The sequence below is a fragment of the Cricetulus griseus genome, chromosome 2 (assembly GCF_003668045.3).
Source record: "Cricetulus griseus strain 17A/GY chromosome 2, alternate assembly CriGri-PICRH-1.0, whole genome shotgun sequence".
Lineage (NCBI taxonomy): Eukaryota > Metazoa > Chordata > Mammalia > Rodentia > Cricetidae > Cricetulus > Cricetulus griseus.
In genome coordinates, this window is record NC_048595.1 from 376538868 (window position 1) to 376558535 (window position 19668).

Here is a 19668-nt window from a genome sequence, read left to right on the forward strand (position 1 = left end):
AACTGTCTACTACTTCCTCATATGTCTGATTTTCTACAGCCTAGTGGGAACTATTTCCCAGTGTACTTGAAGGCCCAGGGAAGTGGACTGCCAAGTTCTAGCCAGCAGACCTCAACCTTAATCTTAGGTCTTAGGAGGGAGAAGGGAAGGGTACCCACTCATTAAGTCTGCCCTGCCTGGTAAGGAGTGGAATACTCTGGTCTTCAGCCAGGGGAACTGATTTGAACCCAATGGTCTTTTTTCTGGGTGGTACTGACTAGTTTCTTGGCTCTCTAGTTTACTTTGAAATGATGGTGCTATAGAGGCATGGGCTAGGAAAGCCAGGAAGGCTACAAGCCCTAAATGCATAACAAAAGACAGTCCATAGGACTAGGGCAAGGACCTTTTATGTGGCTGGTCAGGGAGGGAGAGGGACCAAGGAAAGGGGCAAAGTTGGAGTGTAGGGAAAGGCCAGATCGTGTGGCTGGACCCACAGAACTGTCTCCCCCTCAAACTAGGGCTGTGCCAAGACTCCTTCCTGAGAGGCCTTCCTCAGGCCTGGCAGCAGGAAGGGGTGGTGGGTGGAAGTGGGAGTGCAAAGATTATGTAGACTGTTTACCTTTGGGTTATACACTCATGCCTGTCACCCATGGGGCAGACCTAAGAAAGGCATGGTGCCTGCAGGGAAGGTAACCATGGCCTGGTTCCTAAGGATGGAGGGTGGGCTCAGAGAAGCCTCTGATCTTCTGGGAGATACCTAAAAAAAAACAGGGAATGAGGCCTAGCCCTCATGGGGATGCGGAGAGAGGGTGAACACTTTGTGGTCGGTTGTCTCTGAAGAAAGGAGAAACATCCAATGGGGATGTGGAACCTGATTTTAGTCCCAGACAATGTAAACACCCCCCATCCGTGACCTGCATATATACACGGCACACAGGAAGAGGGTGAACGCCCCTGCCCTGCCCATGGTCACTACACTTCTAGACAAAAAGGGGGCAAGAAAAAAAACCTCACTGGCAGGCAGAAGAGATTTTGATACAATCTATATTATCTCATATATATACTTCTTCCTGACTTTATTTGCTTGCTTCTGTCACGCATTTAAAATATCACAGAGACCAAAATAGAACGGCTTTCTGGTGGAACGCATGGCAGTCACACAACGAGATACAAAACTAGGGGGCTCTGTCTTCTCATACATCATACAATTAATTTTCAAGTATTTTCTTTTATGTACAAAGAGCTACTCTATCTGGAAAAAAATAAAAAATAAATGAGACAAGATAGGTTATGCATCCTAGAAAGAAAGAATGGGGGAGTCGGGTACAGGTTCCTGTTCCGTGTTCCCAAGGACCACTAGCTTCCTGCCACTGAGCTCCCCCGCAGCCTCACCCACCATGCCAGCAGGCAAGTGCCAGGGGGTGTAGGGACCAGTGGGGACAGGAACCAGCAACATACTTTGGCCTGGAAAGAAGGGGAAAGTCTGAGAAACAGACTGGTGGAAGCAATCCTGGGGGGAGCCATGGCCATGCCCCAAGGAGCTCCCACCTGTCAATTGCCTTCCTCAGCAAGCTTGGGACCAGCTGGCTAGGCCTACTGGGTGGAGCTGAGTGTGGCCCTCTGGCACCCCACATGCTCAGGAAGGAGGCTAAGAAGGTTGCTAGGATGCAACAGCCCCATGAGGGCCCTTCCCACGGACCCTAGGGAAGGAACCTGTTTGTTCCAGAAGTGACCAGGCGGAGAGTTTCCAGTGAAGGCCACAAGGCCAGGCTCTTCTACACCACTCTGTCCACCTCAAGAAGCTACTGAAGCCAAACCCAAATGCTGTGTGGATTCCACTCGCCAGGTCCTCTGCCACCCTACCTTGGAGGCTCCATCCCTGGAGGCCGCTCTGGATGTGAGAGGAGGAGTCAGGAGAGAGAACAGGTGGTCCCAGACAAGGGCACCTGACCCCGTGCCCACCCTCAGAGTCCTGAGTGCCTGCAGCTCAACAAGGAAGTGCCTGGGACAGACTGGGGACTGGGGAGGGGCTTTCATATGTGACTAAGGCACAGAAGAGATGGGCCAGGGGGGCAGAGGGAGCAGAACACCAGGCCCTACATGGCCAGGGAACCCAGAAGGGTCTGAGACCACCCCTACCTTACGCCCGCTGCATAACCATCTCCCCAGCCTCCTCTGGAAGTGGGTTGAGATGTGGGCAACCAGACTTCCCAGGCCCCGGCAGGAGTCTGACTGCTCCATTGAGGAGGTGGTGGGGAACCCAAGCCCTGGCACAGTCAGGAAATATAGGGGGGGGCTCTGCCCCAAACTATCAAGAACTGGACCCAAATGAGAGAGCAGTGTAGGCTGCCGGCTGTCCTCAACAGACCAGAAGAGCCAAGAAGCAGGCCAAGTGGCCATGATGAGAACACCCAAGGGCACATAGGCATGGAGGCACCCTTCCTAGGTGGGCCCTGAGGCCCCTGGGGTCTGGCCCTGACCCCTTGCAGCATGCTAGGCAGGCCTAGATTGGGAAAAGGGGAGGGTCCACAGAGCACTCACATCCCCCCTGCCAGGAATGAGGCAAAGCTCACGTTGGACAAAAATGGACAGGAAGGGCAGGCAGGTGGGAAGATCAGATCAGGTCTGGGTATTGCACGGTGTGGGGTCGGCTGGGCCCGACAGCCTCGGCAGATGTCTTGTTGGGGAGAGGGCTCAGGATGCAGCTTCTGGCCAACACACAAGCATCTGGGCCCAGTCATGGCTGGTTCCAGATGTGTCCCCGGTACAGGCTGGGCAGCAGAGGTGTGGCAGCTACGGCCAGTGTCCTCTGCTCTTGCCCCAATAGTGAAGGGTTGGCCATGTAGACACATTCCTGAGGCTTGTTCCTCTGGAAGTGATATGTGAGTGTTTCTGGTCCAATAAATAAAGGGGCAACAGCAACACTGTGCTGGCTGCTCCCCAGCCTGGCTGGAGGCTGGAGGAGGCACCTCTCCCTCCCCACCAGTGCCCACACTCAGAACTCATCATCAGAGCTGAGCAACAGAGTCTTCTCATTGTCCCGGGCACAGCTAAGGCTGTGGGACCGGGAAAGGCTATGGGTGCCACCACGCCAGGTAGGCCCAGGCTCCAGAGTAGACTGCTGGGTGTACTGCTGGTAGGCAGGGGAGAAGTTGTGGATGGCGTCCTGCACAATGTCGTGTGGGCTCATGGTCTCCTTGAGGCTGCTGGAGATGCTCTTCATGGGGGCACAGCGGCCTGCGGGGAGGAGTCAGGTGGGGCAAGGGCCAGAGTGGGACGAGAGATGCTTGGTCAGTCCCTGGCCCTACTCCTGGGACAGACCCCACCCCAATGCTCTCGTTCACTTGTCCCCTCCTGAGACATGAAAGGGGACAGGGCAACAGTGCTGCTGCTGGCTGGGAGTGAACATGGGGAGCTGGAAAGGAAGTGAACACAAAGGGCAGAGGCAAACCATCCCTGGAAAAGATGCTCACAGATGGGAGGGACTGGGCAGAACTGGGAAAGCACCTGCAACACCCTAAACTCCAGTGCAGGCTTATGGCCTCCACCTGTGAGGGCTGCTGGACCAGGGACCAGAGGCCCCCAGGAGTAGGCTGGCCTGTTGGCTCTCCCTCTAAGAGGGCAGGAACTCACTGCCTTGGCATGCTTCCAACTTATCCATTTGAAGATGTGCCCTACAAGATCAGAGGCAGGGGTGGAAGCACAGTGCAGGACACCAAGCCAAGCTGGAGGGATGAACTCAACCTTGGGCCCAGGACTTGGGACTCTCCACCCTCTGGGTGCCTTGTCTCGGAAACACTGCTAAATGCTCCTGTCATCCCTTGAGTGGGCACTGTGCCCCAGAACCTAGCAGGGTGTATTTCAAAACTATAGAATGGAATGAAGGTAGCCAAGCTCTACAAAGGGCAGCCCTCTTAGGCAGGAGTGCTAGCTGGAAGGAGATGGGTACACAGAGGAGCTACAGAAAGGCATGCCAGTGACAGGACCAGACTGACGTGCAGGACAGACGTGCAGACAAAGCAGAGAGCAGACCTACCGTATGGGCCGTGTGTCAGCACTGCCCGAGGCCAAACCCAGGGCAAATGCGGGGTAAAGGGGCAAGGAGAGAAGCCGGAGGGATAGAGAAGACAAGAGACAGCTAAGTGTAAATTGCCTGCCCACCCCAGGCCCAGTGACACCCCCCACTATCTCCAGACAGCCAGGCTGCTCCGGCTGCACCTGCAGGACGGTACTCATGCTAATGGGTCATCCCGATGGCAGTGACATTCCACCCCACATGAGTCAGGGCCTCTTCCCCACTTCTCCCAGGGTTTGCTAGAGCTATGCTTATATGGGGCCTTGTGCCTCACAAAGCTCACTCCTCTGCACAGATCTGGAAATCCAGGCTCAGAGGATGATAGCAGAGCACAGCTGGTTTTTCACCCCAACCTAATGTGAAGCTGGAAAGGACTGGGTGCCATGGTTATGGTTTAAGAGGATAGACTACCACCCACACCAACAGCAGTTTGTCCTGGATGGGTTGTTTCTTCTGGGGGGATGCATCTAATAGGGGGTGCTGTCTGAGGGTAGTATGTGGAAAGACAGTTGGGTAATAAGGCGGTCCTGGAGAGCCATCACACATAGAAACCCTGGGCTATAGATAACCCAACTTGTTCCTGTAAGTGGCCTGCCTGGCTCCTGCCCAGAGACTATTAAACCAGGGTTAAGGGACATAGATGAGTGTTATCAGTCCTTTTCCTCTAGGGCCCAGCAGGAAGCAGGAAGTTAACAAGTGGCTCAGCACAGAGTAGGTAGGGATGCCATCAAAGATGAGTGTGGCAACCTGAGCATCACAGTGTGGCAGACAGCACAGTCCAGCAGAGGCATTTCAAAGTTTCTTCCCAACCAGGAAAGGGGTAATAGAGGAACTGGGCAGGGAGTCCTGTGCCTGTGGGTCCCTAAGACTCTCCATGCCCAGCACAGGGACCTGTGGTGGGCACTGAAGCCTGGGGAAGGAGGCTGTCTGGCCTCCAGCCATGGAGAAAGCTGACAACAACTAGATGGCAGATGCCTTGGACAGGAGGCCTCCCTCTCCAGCCCCTCCAGTCCCTCACTTGGGCATTCCTCTCAGAGCAGGCCTTCTGCCCGATGCTTTCCCTCACAGCTGCACTTCTAGTCACCAGAAAGCTTCTCAAGGCAATGCATCCTAAGAATCACAGATGTGCCCAGGGCTGCAGAACACTCGCCAGCAACAAGGATTAGCGGTGTACAAGAACACGCTGTGGAAACTGCCTCTGACCCTGCTTCTCACAGGGAAGCAGCTTTCTGTCGCTTGTACCTTAGAGAATCTCAGCAGACAGAATAGGACAGAGCAGACTCGGCACAGTGATTTCTGTTCACTAGTCTCTGTCCCAACTTCCTTTTATTGTTCTTTTTCTTAAACTCATGGTAACCCTCCTGCCTCAGCCTCCTGAATGCTGGGATTATAGGTATACACCCTTCTATACCATCTGTGGGTCTCCTCCACACTAGGACCTAAAGGGTAAACTTAGCTTCCAGAAACAAACTGGGGGTCCCTCTGGGCTCTGACAGCCCCTATGCTCTGACCTCTTTAGCCCCCTTTCAGAACAGACAGGGTCAACCCTTACAAGATGTTGGGTGGTAGAAGGGCCTGGAGCTGACCTCATGAGGCTGGGGTCCTGCCCCAGGAATCTGGCTCATACCTTGAGCATCCAGCCTCTTGTCAGCGTAGACCTTGTAGGTGAAGGCATGCCGTAGGGCCAAGGCTGCGAAGAACATCTCGACACAGATGATGAAGTCCTGGTAGCCAGCAGCCACAGTGCCCTCGCCCACTGACACACGGGCTGAGTTGATCTTGGGGATGGCCCCACATTTCTCTAAGATGGCCAGTAGCATACCTGGACAGGGAGAAGCATGCACCGTCTGGCCACACATTGGACTCCTTCCCATTCCCTTCATCCATGCAGCACCACACACTACAGGTTACAGGAAGGCTCATTTGCTCCTGGAGGCAAGGATGATGACAAACCCAAGGCCTCTGCAAACCCAATTCTCTCAGCTACCTGTCAGTCAGAAAACTGGGACATCACTAACTGTACAAGGCTGCACTGAAGTTTCCTGCAAGCCTCACCCTTCCTGAATGCCCAGTGACCAAGGTATCTCTGAGTTCCAGGGCAGGAGATAAAGGGGTCAGAAATGGGATATGATCACCAGGCTGAGAGGAGGCTCACCTTGCCAGAAGGAGAGAAAGATGACGGACTTGACCATGAAGAACTTGAGGACAGGGCTGTAGGGACTGAGCAGCTCCCGGGTGGCGAAGTAGAAGAGGAAGAGGGCGTAAAGGGCCAGGCTGACGGAGATGTTGTAGATGATAGTCACATAGAGGTACCCACTGGTGACACTGTGGAACAGGCATGCTGTGGCTGGGACCAACCCTGCCAGGGCAGATTGCTCCCTCCTCTGCCCTGCCCACAGCCTGTCCCCAGGGTCACGGCTGTGCTCTTTAGTAAGGCACAATGAGCCACTGCAGGGAGGGGACAGAGGAAGGGAATGTGCTACAAGGGTGGGCCTGCGGGCAGGCCAGCCTTCCACTACCACTGCATTCACTCACATGGCGGCCCTACTCCAAACCCATTCCTGATGGAGGGCACTAGAGGGAAGCCAGGGCCATGCTGGAGGCCAAAGGTCACAGTGGGTACCCTTAAGCTTGCTCTGCTCTCTCTTCCTGACCTCGGTGTGCTCATAGGCCTAGGTGGGCTGTGGTACAGGTTACAGGCATTAAGAAGAACTCACAACACAGTGCCAAGTACAAGGCTGCCTTCACTAACCCATAAGTGAAAAGGTGTGGCCGGATTATACAGCAGGGTCTTTATGTCTATGGCTGAAGACTGCTTCCCAGGGCTCCTTCACTTTCAAATCCTGTCTTGGAGTAGCCATCATCTTCTGAGACTTACCCATGGTTACTACCATACATCCCAAGTATGAACATGGACATGACTGGCTAAAAGTGATGGTCATTGCCAGGCTCAGGCTCAGAGTTTCAGGGAGGTCGGAGCCCCATGTAATTTAGAAAGATCACAGGTATGGCCTCTGTCAAGGTAGGGCACCCACCCTTGTGCCAATATACCCATAGGTCCCAGGGGAGGATGCCTGCTTACTCAAAGTCCCCGTCCCGGTACTTGCCGAAGGCCTGGAGAATAACGGTGCTGACAGCCATGAGTGGCTTCACCACACAGAACTGTAGGGTGGCCTGTTTGGGAGACAGACAAGACAGGATAAAGCAGTGATGTAGGAAAGCACCTGTCTTGGAAGCTGGGCCTATGCCGGTTGCTGGGAAGGAGGAAAAGGGAACTGTGTGCAGGGGGAGGCAGAATGTGTAAGGAGACATGATGATGCTGAGGACTCAAGGACTAAGAATACAAGGCCTCATGGACCAGGAGTAGAAGACACCTCAGAAGATAAGGGGCCTTCAGGAAGATGTAGAAGCAGGATCCAGGCAGAGGGAGCAGCTCCAGGCCAGTGGAATGGCTCAGGCGGGTAAAAGTACTTGTTGCCAAGCCTGCTACCTAAGTTTGATCTTTAGGACACACTGTGGAAGGAAAGAACTTCCTACAAGTCACATCTACACATGCACCCACACAAACACATACATACATACACATACATATAATGGAGCAGTTCATGCAGAGGCTCACCCAGGGCAGTAAGTGGACAAGGACAGGGAGTGGGCACTAGAGAGAACAGCAGGGAGGTGGCTGGGAAGAACAACAGGTCGTGGACCTCACGCCCTGGGCAAGTGAGCTCTAACGAGGAGTTGGCCACACAGGGAGTAGGTGAGGACAAGGGCCTCTGCTTCCTTGACCCATGTTCTGGCCTGAGTCAGGGTTTCTATGGAGCAGGGATCTGAGTAGGCTGGAGACAGCCTTCAAGAGCAGTAAGTTGGGAGAGGATATCCCTCGAATATGTGGGAGCCCTGAAAGGTATGTGGGAATTCAGGCCTGGTTGGCTATTCACTGCAGTCTTTCAGGCAGTCACCTGGTCTCCAATGGTAGCCATCTGGGTAAACCCATGCCCACAGTACAGGGTTTCAAATATGAGGATGGAAGAGCTGGACAGCAGTGTCTTCTTGAGGCTGCCTATTCTATGTGCAGTCAGGCTTTTTCAAACCTGCTCAGACCTGGGAGAGTGTGCTAAGCCACGCTTGACAGTTTCAGTAATCCGGTCGGGTGTCCATACCACCCACAGACTCCCACTGACCTAAAAGTGTTCAACCTCACCCAGAATCCCCAAGTAAAGAGTGGGCATGTCAAACTCCAGTCATGTGGCTTGGTCAGTGTGGCTCTGGACAGGACCAGTGGCTGGAGAAGCAGGGCAGCCTAGGAACCCATCTTTGCTCCACTGAGGACCTGGCCTGTGCTGTGGGAAAGCCCTGGCAGAGAAGAATGTTACAGAAGAGCTGTGTGCTGCTACCAGAAAACCCCACACAATTCCTGGGCTGCAAATCTCCACCCAGAAGGAGTTCAGGGAAGGGAAGAGCAGGGGTTCACACCCCAGTCACAGACAAGAAAACTGAGGCATAGAGCTGAACTGGAAGCCATAGCACTGGAGCCCAAGCCAGCAGGCCCCAGATACACCATGGGGGAGTCTGAGATCTACAGACCAGGTTAGATGTCAAAGTCACATGCAGGTTCCAGGAGTGGGCGGTCCTTCATAGACCTCTGTTGGGCTGGCCTAGGGGGTCACTGATCCAAAAATCTCTACCTCCTTCCCTTCCTCTCTCCTCTTCCCCCCTCCCCATGTCTTCATCATTGGCAGTACTAGAGAACAAAACCCAGGACCTCACACATGTAAGGCAAGTGCTTTTCCACCACTTTGCAGCCCCAAACCAGGAATTCCCACTTTTAACAAGTGTTCCAAAAGACTCAGACACTGGACTCTGAGCCCAAGGACATCCTGGCCCACCCTGTGGCTCTAGAACAAAGACACTATGAGTGCTGGGAGCCTTCTCCTCTCACTGCCAGTCTGCCATGTCAAGGTTCAACAGAGCCTCAGAGCCCATAGGGCAGGGAATGATCTGCACCCAGTAACAGTGATGGTGAGGCCAACTGTGCTCTCTGCTCTGCTCTTAAGAGCAAAACAATGTAATGATCAAAAGTGGCTATGAGTCAGAACTAGGTCTGGACTGGGTGGCTGAACCATGTAAACAAAAGCTCTGCAAGCCCCACCCTGGACTAGGACTATTTTAACCCCTTCTAGGACACTCCATGACTTAGATCCTGAGGCTCCCTCAGGAGGCAGAACCAGTAGCCGAGTTGGAGCCCAGCCGGGCATGTCTGCTGACATGCTGTTGTGTGGGTAGTCATGTTGTGGGCCCTGAGCCCTTCATAGAGGCTGGAAACAGGGTGGTACTAGGGTAGGCTGTAATGTGGGGGGCAAGGGGTAGTATTTCTCTCTTGATTACTTGGTCGAGCTGGAGGGCCTGACAGAGGGCCTGCAGAAGCCAAGGACGGTCATAACGACTGGGTGTGGCACCCTCAGAATCTGTCTCCCGGAATGAGCCAGAGCTATACTAAAGGCTCACATCCACTGTCTCATCTGTTCCTTTTAGTAACCCTTGAGAGAATATAGTCACCCCCATTTTGTAAAAGGACAGACAAGCTCACAAAGGTTAAGCAAATGATCTGAGGTCACATAGTCAGAGAAGCTACAAATCCAATTCCAGCCAGGAAGTGGAGGCCAAGGAAACCAGATGCTTCGGCACTGCCAACTAGCATGTGAGAGAGGGCAGGGACCACACAGTCCTGTCTGCTATGTATCTTTAATGCCAAACCCTCTTGCCCAGACACAGGGATGAGTTTCAAACTGACTGAACAGAACTCCAGTGTGCTCCAAGACTCAGTCCAAATGATCCAGACTCCAAACAGTTTCTCTGGCCCAAGGCTGTCGGCTGCTCCAGGATGCTCAATGCCCACCTTGGCAGATGCCGCTAACTCAGTGCCTCCAGGTCAGATTGGGGACAGCTGGGGGCCAGGGGACCTCCACAGGTAAGGCACTGCCCTCAGAGACACAGGTCTGCACCTGGGTCCCTAGCCTGGTCTTCCTGCCCTGGGGCCGCCGCGGGGCTCATACCTGTTTACAGAACCGCAGGAACCCGATGGAGTAGGTCCTTCCCCAGAGGCAGCACGTGCCATACATGCAGCTTGACCTAGGAGAGACAAGTGGAGAGCGGGAGGTGGGAAGGGTGGGGTGGGAAAGGCCGCCCTCCATATCAAACACGCCAGGGCATGAAGTGGGATGGGAACACACACAAAACAGCCCTGAACGCACCGAATGAAAAGGAAGAACTGTAGGAAGGAGAAACACAAAGAGGAAAGGACAAGGAAGGAGCTACAAAGCAAGGAACAGCAGGGCAGGGCATGGGTGTGGTCTGTATGTCCATCTGCCAAGCTGTGAGGTGCCCACGTGCAGTTTACAAAGCTGTCATACTCACTCAATGGCTTTCCCTCTGATCTCAGACATGATGGCACTCTCGCCCCCAAGGTACTCATAGCACAGGCTCAGGAAGTTATAGATGACAAAGGCTGTGAAGAGTCCAGAGCAAAGTATCCAGGTCAGCAGATCACTCCCTCAGAGCACAATAGCAAGGGAAGGGGCTGGGCCACAGCTACGCTTCGCCCCTGCAGTCTCCTGATAATGTCACACCCTTTCAGGATACAGGGCAGCACAGAATTGGGGCAGAGAGCCATGGACCCCTGAGCCCAAAGGTCCAGCTGCAGACCATGCTTCTATTACTTAGTAGCTGCGCTGTGTGGCTTTAGGCAGGTTTCTCAAGATCTCTGTGCCTGTCTCTTCATCTGTGAACAGGGAAAAGTGCTTCCTTAGGGCTTGCTGTGGGGAGAAGAGTAGTGACCATATGAGGCCCTACCAAAGGCTGGGTTCCCAAGACAGTGTTTGGTAAATGGCGTGATGCCTTTTCTAGACTATGAACACGACACAGGTAGGAACTGAGTCCGACCTCCAGTATCAACCACGGCCCTGGTGCCTGTACCCACAACCAGCACTGAAGGCATGAAGTCAAGGGGACAGATGTGGTACCTAGCTCTAAAGTGTCTACAGCCAAGGCCCAGGGCAGGCCACAGGCCTACTCCCAGACTAGCTCTCATAGGACTCCCTCTGGCAGGCGGGGAAGGAAACCTTCCTTGAGGTGGATCCTCCAGAGAGGCCACAGGGCCCAACATCATCATTTCCTCTTGCCAAGCAGTCCCTGTAATGCTTTCCTGAGGAGGACCTGCCACTGAGCATACACCCTTCCTTCCCTTTCTGTGCTGTAAGCTGTGTGAGCTCTCGCCTGGGCGCTAGGCACTGCATTCTGCTGTCAGCTTAGGCCTGCCTAGGTATACAGGCCAGTGGCCAGTGTGCCATTTCACTCCAAAGAATAATTAGTGAGTCAATAATGGACTTCATCAGTTCTCAGAGAAAGGAAACAAGAGACAATCTACTTAGACAGGACTTGATTGGTCAAATCAGGCTCCCTGACCATCTGGAAAAATCCATCCCCTTCCTAGGAAAATACAGGCTCACATAGAACAGATCCAAACACCCAGCAATAGCATTACACCAGAGTCCTCTACACAGGCCAGAAACAGAACAGAGAGAAGATGACAGGTGACTAGGAGGAGGGAGTAACTCAGGCAGCAGACTGTCACCCTGCCACACTCTCAATATGGTTCCAGACTGGGTCTCTAGGAAGGTCCCTGTGCATCCTGAATACCTACCATAGGCCATGTAGTAGGCCCCAAGACACATCAGTGACCATGGGACCCATAGTCTAGAGAGACGTGATGGTCTCTCCTATTCCTGCCCTGGGCTATTGGATATCTAGAACTTTCTGCTCCGTTCTAGATACCACATCTCAAGTTATAGACAAGAGTATGCCATCAAGAAAGGAGGCTGAGGATCAAGAACAAGCAGGACTATACTGGAAGCTTGTCCACACTCCAGACAGACGCCACTCAGGACAGATCCCAGGAGGACTTCAGCTTAACAGAATGAACATACCTTTCTCCCTCCCTGTTTTTCAGGACAGGGAGCTCATCGTGTAGCTGAAGCGGGCCCCAAACTGGCAGAGATCCTTTGGCCTCTACCTCCCGAGTGCTGGGACTAAAGGCATGCCATTAGAAAGAATGTTTCTAATAAGCACCATCGGCAGAGAAGGAGCTGTGGGCCCTGGCTGGCCATTAGATAAAGGCATCAGAGGCAGGCACCCTCAGCAGAGACCAGGTCCCTGCCAACCCTCAGTGGCAACTCCTCTGGCCAGTAACTACCTGGACAGTAGGTTACAGTCTAAGTCATTACAGCCCACCCAGGCTCTCAGGGGTCGGCCCCATGAACAAACAACTACAATACAGCCTGGGAGATCAGGATGGCAGTGAGAACCTGCTCAGAAGTGTCCTTCAGTTGCCCCTGTACCACCTACTGAATGCTAGGTACTGTAGAGAACTGGCGGTCCTGAGTACATCTGGCTGCTCCGAGCTCTCTCCTTTGTCAAACTTGAGCACCTTCAGCTGTCTCTGCCTCTGCTACATGGAACCTCTGAGTTGATTTGGAAAGACTAAGGTGTTTGGGGCATTCCAGATAACTGAGGATATATGTCTAGAAAACGGAATTTGCCTGCTCTGGACAGAGTCCTTTCTGCTTGGTACACTGAGACTCAGAACATTCTTTCCCACATTTCAGGGGCATGTGAAATCCTAGGCAATCACAGTACCTGAACCAACTCTGGCAGACAGAGGCCTGCCCCTAAGTAAATCTCCCCAATTCAACGATGCTCCAAAGCCCCTCTCCTGTGTGAATCACTCTTAGAATCCTGCTTGTCCCTGCTTCTGGCAGCCTGCATGCCGCTTCTGACCCCTCTTCCATTAGCTCTCTCCTCCTGCACTTCCTGTTGGTGAGCTGTGACCAGTGGCATTACTGGTCAGGGTGTCCTACTGACAGCAAACTGGCCAACAACTCCTTGTTTTTCTTAAACTCCCATCCATTTCTTTATTTGTATGTATGTGTGAACACGTGTGCCAAAGCATGAATGTGGAGATCAGAGGACAAGCTGCAGGAGCCAATTCTCTCCTTTTATCATATGGATCCTGGAGAAAGAACTCAGGTCATCCAGCCCTGGTGGCAAGCATGTTTCCTGGCTGAGCGGTCTCTCTGGCCCCTGGCCTATGGCTCTTTGTTCATTCACTATACCCTCTCTGTCCAAAAAGATGGTTCTTTTTGGGCCACATGTCAAGATTCAATGTATCTAAAATGTGAACTCTGGGGCCATGTGTAATGTTGTACAGCTGTGATGCCAGCACAAGGAAGGCTGGGGCAAGAGGATCGTGAATTTGAGGCCAGCCTGAGCTACACATCTAAACGGTATCTCAAAAACAAGAATCTGAACTCTGAAATGGGGTGAAGGACACTGCATTCCTCCTATGCATGGAAACTCTTTCTAACAGAGAGTTCACACTTCTCTGGGGGGAACAATGGTCTTCTTCCTCGCTTTCACCAAGCAGCATAGAGCAAATCCTGGCCACAAAGAATCAGGCAGGAATCTGGCATTTCAGGCTACCAAGTCATTCTGGGCAAGTTTTACAGCTACTTGAAGTTCTCTTTTCACACTGTATAATTGGTGTGTGATACATACTCTACCTAGTAACTAGGAGGTAAGAGTGTGCTAATGATGAAGGACCCGGGAACTGTAAACACAACATACTGTAGGGAGCAGGGAGGCTCCCAGGACCTCACCCCAAGCCCAATCAGACACCAACTATCTCTCACCCCAGCCCTCATCCTGGGGCATCCTGGGAAAGGCAGCCGGCATCTGTGAGGTTCAGCCCTTGCCTCAGAGAATGGAAGCCCTGCCATCTACATGAGTATAGATATACACTTCCTGAGTATAACACACAAGCATCCCCTCTCTTCCCTCTAAAATGTAATCAAACAATTGGGACTGACTTCATATGAGAAGCAAATTATCAAGACAATGACGAATGCCAATTGGACCACTGTTGGAAACAACAGCAGGAGCTCTGGGTGATGCTTCAGGCTGGCTGTCCTGGGGGGAGGGAAGTACCAACAAGGACCCCAAAGAGCCAAGTGGATGGCTCCCATAATCCAACACTTCAGAGGCTGAGGCAGGAAGATCTCTGCAAGTTCAAAGCTAACCTAGGCTACACAGGGGATTTCAGAGCTAAGTGTGATGACACAGACTCGTAGCAGAAGAGGTAGAAGGGGTGAGTTCTAGGTCAGCCAGAGCTATGAAGCAAAACCTCAAAAGAAAAAGAAAAGAAGGAACAGAGCCCAGAAGCCCCCAGCACTGTTGTGCAGCTCTGATGCTGTGGCTGTGGATGTACACACGGGGAAAGCAGTCAAAGACCCCATGCAGAACTTTGGCCTGTGAGTATCTAAAAGGTAAGAAAGTGGCCCAGCTGAGGGCGGTAATGACATCTACAGAAAATGCAACATCCCCATAGCCCTCTTCCCTGTACCAGTCTGTATCTTCTGAGCAGAAGCTAGGAATAGTATTTTGTGGAGAACCACATTGTGCCTGCATTGTGTCTGTATAAACACGACAAGGAAAACCATCTATGCTCAACTGGGAGGCCCAGTTATCGAGAGCCCAGTCTTAAATAGGAAAAAAATCTGAAGACATTAGAAATTTGAAGATGGTTCCTAATACAAAGGTCAAAAACCAAATCGGGGGCAGCGAGATAGCTCAGTGGGTGAGAGCACTGTTGTACAAGCACAGAGAGCCGAGTTCAAATTCCCACCAAAGCCAAGCATGGTCTTGTGATCCCCACCAAAAACAAACACCACGCTCATGTGTGCACACCTGTAACTCCAAAGCTGGTGAGGGAGGGGGTGGAGGATGTTCGGGGGCATAGCCTGAAGATTGTTAGGGTTTTCCGGCCACCTGGTCTAGCTCCAGGTTCAGAGAAAGACCCTGACTAAAGGAATAAGGCAGAAAGTGACAGACAGGATACCAGACAGCCTCCTCTGGCCTCTGCACCGGCACGCATGCTTGCATACAGCACACATGTACACACACACACACACACACACACACACACACACACACACACACAACACACACACACACACACAGGCAAATCAAACAGATGCAAAGAACTCAAGAGGTGGAGCTGATGCAGAAGAAAACCATAGTTAGTTCCCGCAGAGAAAAGAATACCTTATAGCACCAAAAACAAGGGCCTTGAGAAAGAACAAAGAAGAGCTGTTTAAACATTACAATGAGGTAAATGAAGTAAAACAGGAAAAGCTCACAGGTGACAAACAAGCAACAAACAGCTCCCGGAGAGCAACAGAAAGAGTTGTTCTAGGAGCACATCCCAGAGAGAAACAAAGGGAAAGCGGATGCTTCCAAGGGATTCAGCGGATGCTTCCAAGGGATTCAGCGGACAGCTTCTGAACCATAAAGTACCTCCCTGGGTGAAGGTTTCTGAAGACCTGAAAGATCCACAATGTTTCAAGTCCAGGTAAGGCTGCTGGGAGCCCTGTTCAGCCCACAGGGATCTCAAATCCCTTACACTGGCCATGTGAGTGAGGCCCAAGACTTGGGATTGCCAACCTCACCAAGGCCATGGTTTGTGGCTCCAACTTATACAAACTTCCAACCAAATGGATGCTTCAGTCCACAGCTAAGAGGAGTGAGTGTTCATGCTTGAGAAAGCCATGAAGGCCCTGAAACTAGGCCTCTGGATGAAGAGGGACCTGGACACAAAGATTAGGTAAGCTGTGGCTAGTATTGGGATGACTCTGGCTAGTTTTTACTCTGTTATGTACTTTATATTCAGATAAGTTAAGAAAAACCTGGGTAGTATTGGAACCCAACCTTGCTAAGTCCTTATGTATCTCTTTCCAGGTTGCTAACTAAATAAAAAAGTTTAAATAATTAAATCATTTTTAAAAGAAAAGTATCAAAGACACAAACAAGAAAAAGTCTCAGGACTGAGTTGAGGAGTTCAAGCCTGCCAGGTCTCCCAGGGTGACTATTGCTCTATCTTCTGTGAGATTTCAGACTTGAGGGTTGAAAACAAGATCTAAAAAAAACGGGAAGAATATGCAAATGGCTAGACAGGATCAGAACAGCGCAGACTTCCCAAAGGAGCAGAGCTGAAGCCATGAAAAGTGTGGTCCCTTCCCAGGGATGTCCAATAGAGACAGTTGGGACTTCACGCCAGCACCCAATGTACCTGCTTTGTCAGGAGGCTGGTGGAAGACGGCCCCGATCAACAGAGACAAGAAACCACAACAAAGGAGAAATAGGGCCAGGTGGCTCACAAAGCTCAGGAGAAACAGATACAAGTCCAAGAATGATGGTGAATGACTGAGCCTGGTGACAGCTGAGCAGAGGAGGGCTCACAAGCAAGCACCACAGGCTCCAGAGAAATGTGGTCAAAGAAAACGGCAGTAGTGACAGAGTCACACAGTGTCACCTTAAGGAAAGTAGGGCTGCTCACTTAAAAACCCAATTATAGCATTCAGGAATACATCAATGACAAACACAGAAAACTGAATCACTCCAAAATTAAGACAAATAGTATCTTTGCAAAACCCAGACTTCTACACATAAAGGACAGAGAGGACCAGCCTCCCTATCCAGCTTTGAACAATATTTAAACATATAAAATGCAAACACTAAATACACACCTAGAAAAAAATTGTAGTTCATCCTCCCCAGTAAGGTGAAGAAAAGAGAAGTGTGTGTGTGTGTACATATGTGTGTGCTTTTTTAGTTTTGTCACAGAAACAAAAGAGACCTGAAAAGAGGTAGAAAGGGCCAGGTAAGAGTGAGGGCTGCTGACTCAAGACACTAAAAGCCAGTGACCTCAGGCAGCTGTCAGCTCCAGGTGCTCTGTGCTGTTTGTAAACTCCCTGGGAGATGAGAGGCCAGAGACAATAGTGTTGCTAGGAGATGAGCTTCCAGAGTGGCAGACTTCCTGAGGCCACCTTTCCACAGACTGGGAGGCTGGTTGGAGCTGGTGGGAGGAACAAAGAGGCTTCTGAAGTGGGGGTGCCACCCTCTATCTGCTGCTACTCTGGGGTGCTGAGTAAGGACAGACTCCCTCATGTCCCCACTATTTTCTAGATGTCCCATCTTCAGGGCCCAACCAAGAAGAAAGCCTACATTTGCCCCTAGACTACACAGGACACATAGACACAAAGACACATACACAGTAAAGAACAACCTTTTGCTTCTAAAAGAGCCAGGTGAGCAGAAGCCGTTCCACTTGGGGCTGGCACCTGCACAGAGAAGGATGCTCAGCTCCTCCCTTCCCCAGACAGAGGTTTCCCTGGGGGACTTTCTTGCTTTCAGGAACATGAAGCACAGTGGAGCACTGAGCAGGTCCCTGTCTCCCTCTATAGTCTCTCCTGGAAGGAATTTACATTTGCAGGAGCACCACCAGCCAGGAGGAAGGTGCCTGGCAATCAGTGCAGCTCTACAGAGGGGCTGGGTAGAGCTCACAGTGTGAACGACTCAAGTCCCTTTATTCAAAAATTATGGGACACAGCTTAAAGAAAGAGAACATGCCTGGTGTGCATGAGCCCCAATTCCTCCAACACAAGCATACAAATGGATTGGCCTGGGGATGTATTTTAGTTGGTAGAGTGTTTGCCTAGCATCTAGGAAGCCATGGGTTCCATGCCCAGCACTACATAAACCATGTATGGTAGCATATACTTGTAACCCCAGCACTTGGGAGGCACAGGCAGACCTCTGTGAGTTCAAGGCCAGCCAGAGCTGTAAAATGAGACCCTGACACCACCCCCAAAAAAGTTTCAGGCCAGCCTAGGCTGCATGAGGTCTCAAAGAAGAGAAAAGGAGTGAGCTGCTGTCATGTGTCTCCCAGAGCAGCATCCACTGAAGGGCAGACAGCACCCTGCAACCATGTATGGACAGGAAGGATGTGACATTGGGGAAGAGATAGGGTGAGGGTCAGGCCCACACGGGGCTGGAAAACCAGGCCATGCCAGACCCCAACATCAGGAAACTACCTACTGCCACAGCCGGGATGGAAGCTGATGCGTGTCCTGTAGAGAGAGTGCAGAGGAGGCAAGGGGGGGGGGGCACGGTGGGAGGAGCTAAGGAACAAAGGTAGCAGCCCTTTTTTCTGAAACACAACAGAGCACCACATGGGGACACACGGGGTTGCAGGCCCAGCTGTATAAGTCCTCCTACACATACCTGGGGTTTCTGTCCATTGATGGACCATTTACAAGTTGCCCATAAGCTAGGAAGCCAGAATTGAGGGGGGAAGAAAATGAGCTAGAGGTGGAGCTCCCGCCTCCAGGAACCTGTGAATGTGTCCTGGGACCCACCTCACACCAATTCCACAGCACGTCTGAATCGGAGACTTAGCTACACGTGTACGGTTGGTCACCCATCCATTAGGATGGGAAAGGTGGAGAGCCAGGTGAGGGGGAATCCACATTCCTCTTTGTGAGGTCCAGGCTCCAGGGAAAAACCAAGGCGCGATGAATGTCCCAGCCCCCGGTCCTAGAACTGGATGAGGGGAGTGTGCTGCCCTTGCTCCCACGGCCCCAGCTCCCCAGCTCTCCCTCCAGACCCACTCCACACTGCTCCTCACCCTCGTAGCAGTCGCGGATGGTGCCGAAGTACACGTAGTACTGGTCGTTGGTAAAGAAGAGGAGGCTGAGCCAGGAGTCAAAGGCGTAGATGGGCACGATGAACAGGATGCGCACGATGTGGCGCTGCTCGTTGGGGCAGCGGTAGCAGCGCAGGTGCGCGTAGATCTGCGCGGAGGGCGCCAGGTCAGCCAGGGCCCCAGCCACACCCGCACCCCAGCGACCCCCGTCGGCCCTCTCCTTCCTGCTCCTGTCTCCGCCCTTCTTGGTCTATGGCCCGATGCAAAGTAACCACCCTGAGACTTAGTCCTGCTTAGTAAACTTCCATCGCGAGAATCAAATCAAAGGGACCCACAGACAGCCGGCGTGAGCAGCAGCTACAGACGCCTGTCTACATGGGACAGCAGGACATGGTGCTGTTGAAGCTGGGGTCCTTAGTGTGTGCTGCCCACTCTGCCTTGCCAAAGCCAAGTTCCCAGGGTTGCACAGCAACAGCACTGAGTTAGCTGAAGGGCTGATCAAGGGTGAATCGAGGCCATCTGGCTGTGGCCCCTCTGCCTTGTCCCTTAGCAGATGTAAGAAAGGGTGGGACAGACGGGAGCCTCACTCTGAAGACATGGATACACTTCTGGGCCATGTGGCCATAGTGGTGTGCTCACACTATGCCTTGTTCCTCAATCTGCTGAACCAACGCAGCACTGCAACGTTCCTGGGGAGGCAGAAGAAGGCAGCGTAACAAGCCAGCCCCAGTGCCTGGTCCCAGCTTTCATGACATCACTCTTGGCCCAGCCCAGCCCTGGCTGAGGAAAAGGACAAAATATTCCCATCTGCTGTAAGCCAATCTCTTGAACACTGAGGCACGTGGCAGCTGGGGAGGGACTGCCAGGGGCCTGAGCAGACTCACCCAGCCTACATGGGGCATTCGTCAAGCCTCCTTCTTGAGCACCCAGACTCCCCTGAGGTTGAGTACGGAGGACACAAAACCTGACTTCTCTCCCTAAGCTGCCACCTACATATGTGCAACCAGCTCGTGTGCCACCC

General features: G+C 52.3%; 1 protein-coding gene across 3 annotated transcripts in view; it reads right to left on the reverse strand.

Annotated features, from left to right (window-relative positions):
* Positions 1–19668, reverse strand: part of Tmem184b (transmembrane protein 184B) — a 46268-nt gene that overhangs the window by 2335 nt on the left and 24265 nt on the right. The window contains exons 3-9 of one of the 3 annotated variants that reach the window (XR_004768607.1): positions 18630–18795; positions 10469–10559; positions 10108–10183; positions 7137–7228; positions 6210–6379; positions 5682–5876; positions 599–736 (exon numbers count right to left, since the gene is read on the reverse strand). Coding sequence is in view for 2 of the 3 variants with exons in the window: in XM_027403997.2 (XP_027259798.1) it covers positions 2975–3216; positions 5682–5876; positions 6210–6379; positions 7137–7228; positions 10108–10183; positions 10469–10559; positions 18630–18795 (1032 nt within the window). In the remaining variant the exon portion in view is untranslated. Of the gene's footprint in view, positions 1–598; positions 737–1005; positions 3217–5681; positions 5877–6209; positions 6380–7136; positions 7229–10107; positions 10184–10468; positions 10560–18629; positions 18796–19668 lie in introns of those variants that run through there. The other 2 variants (XM_027403997.2, XM_027404000.2) reach the window with 2 other exon arrangements.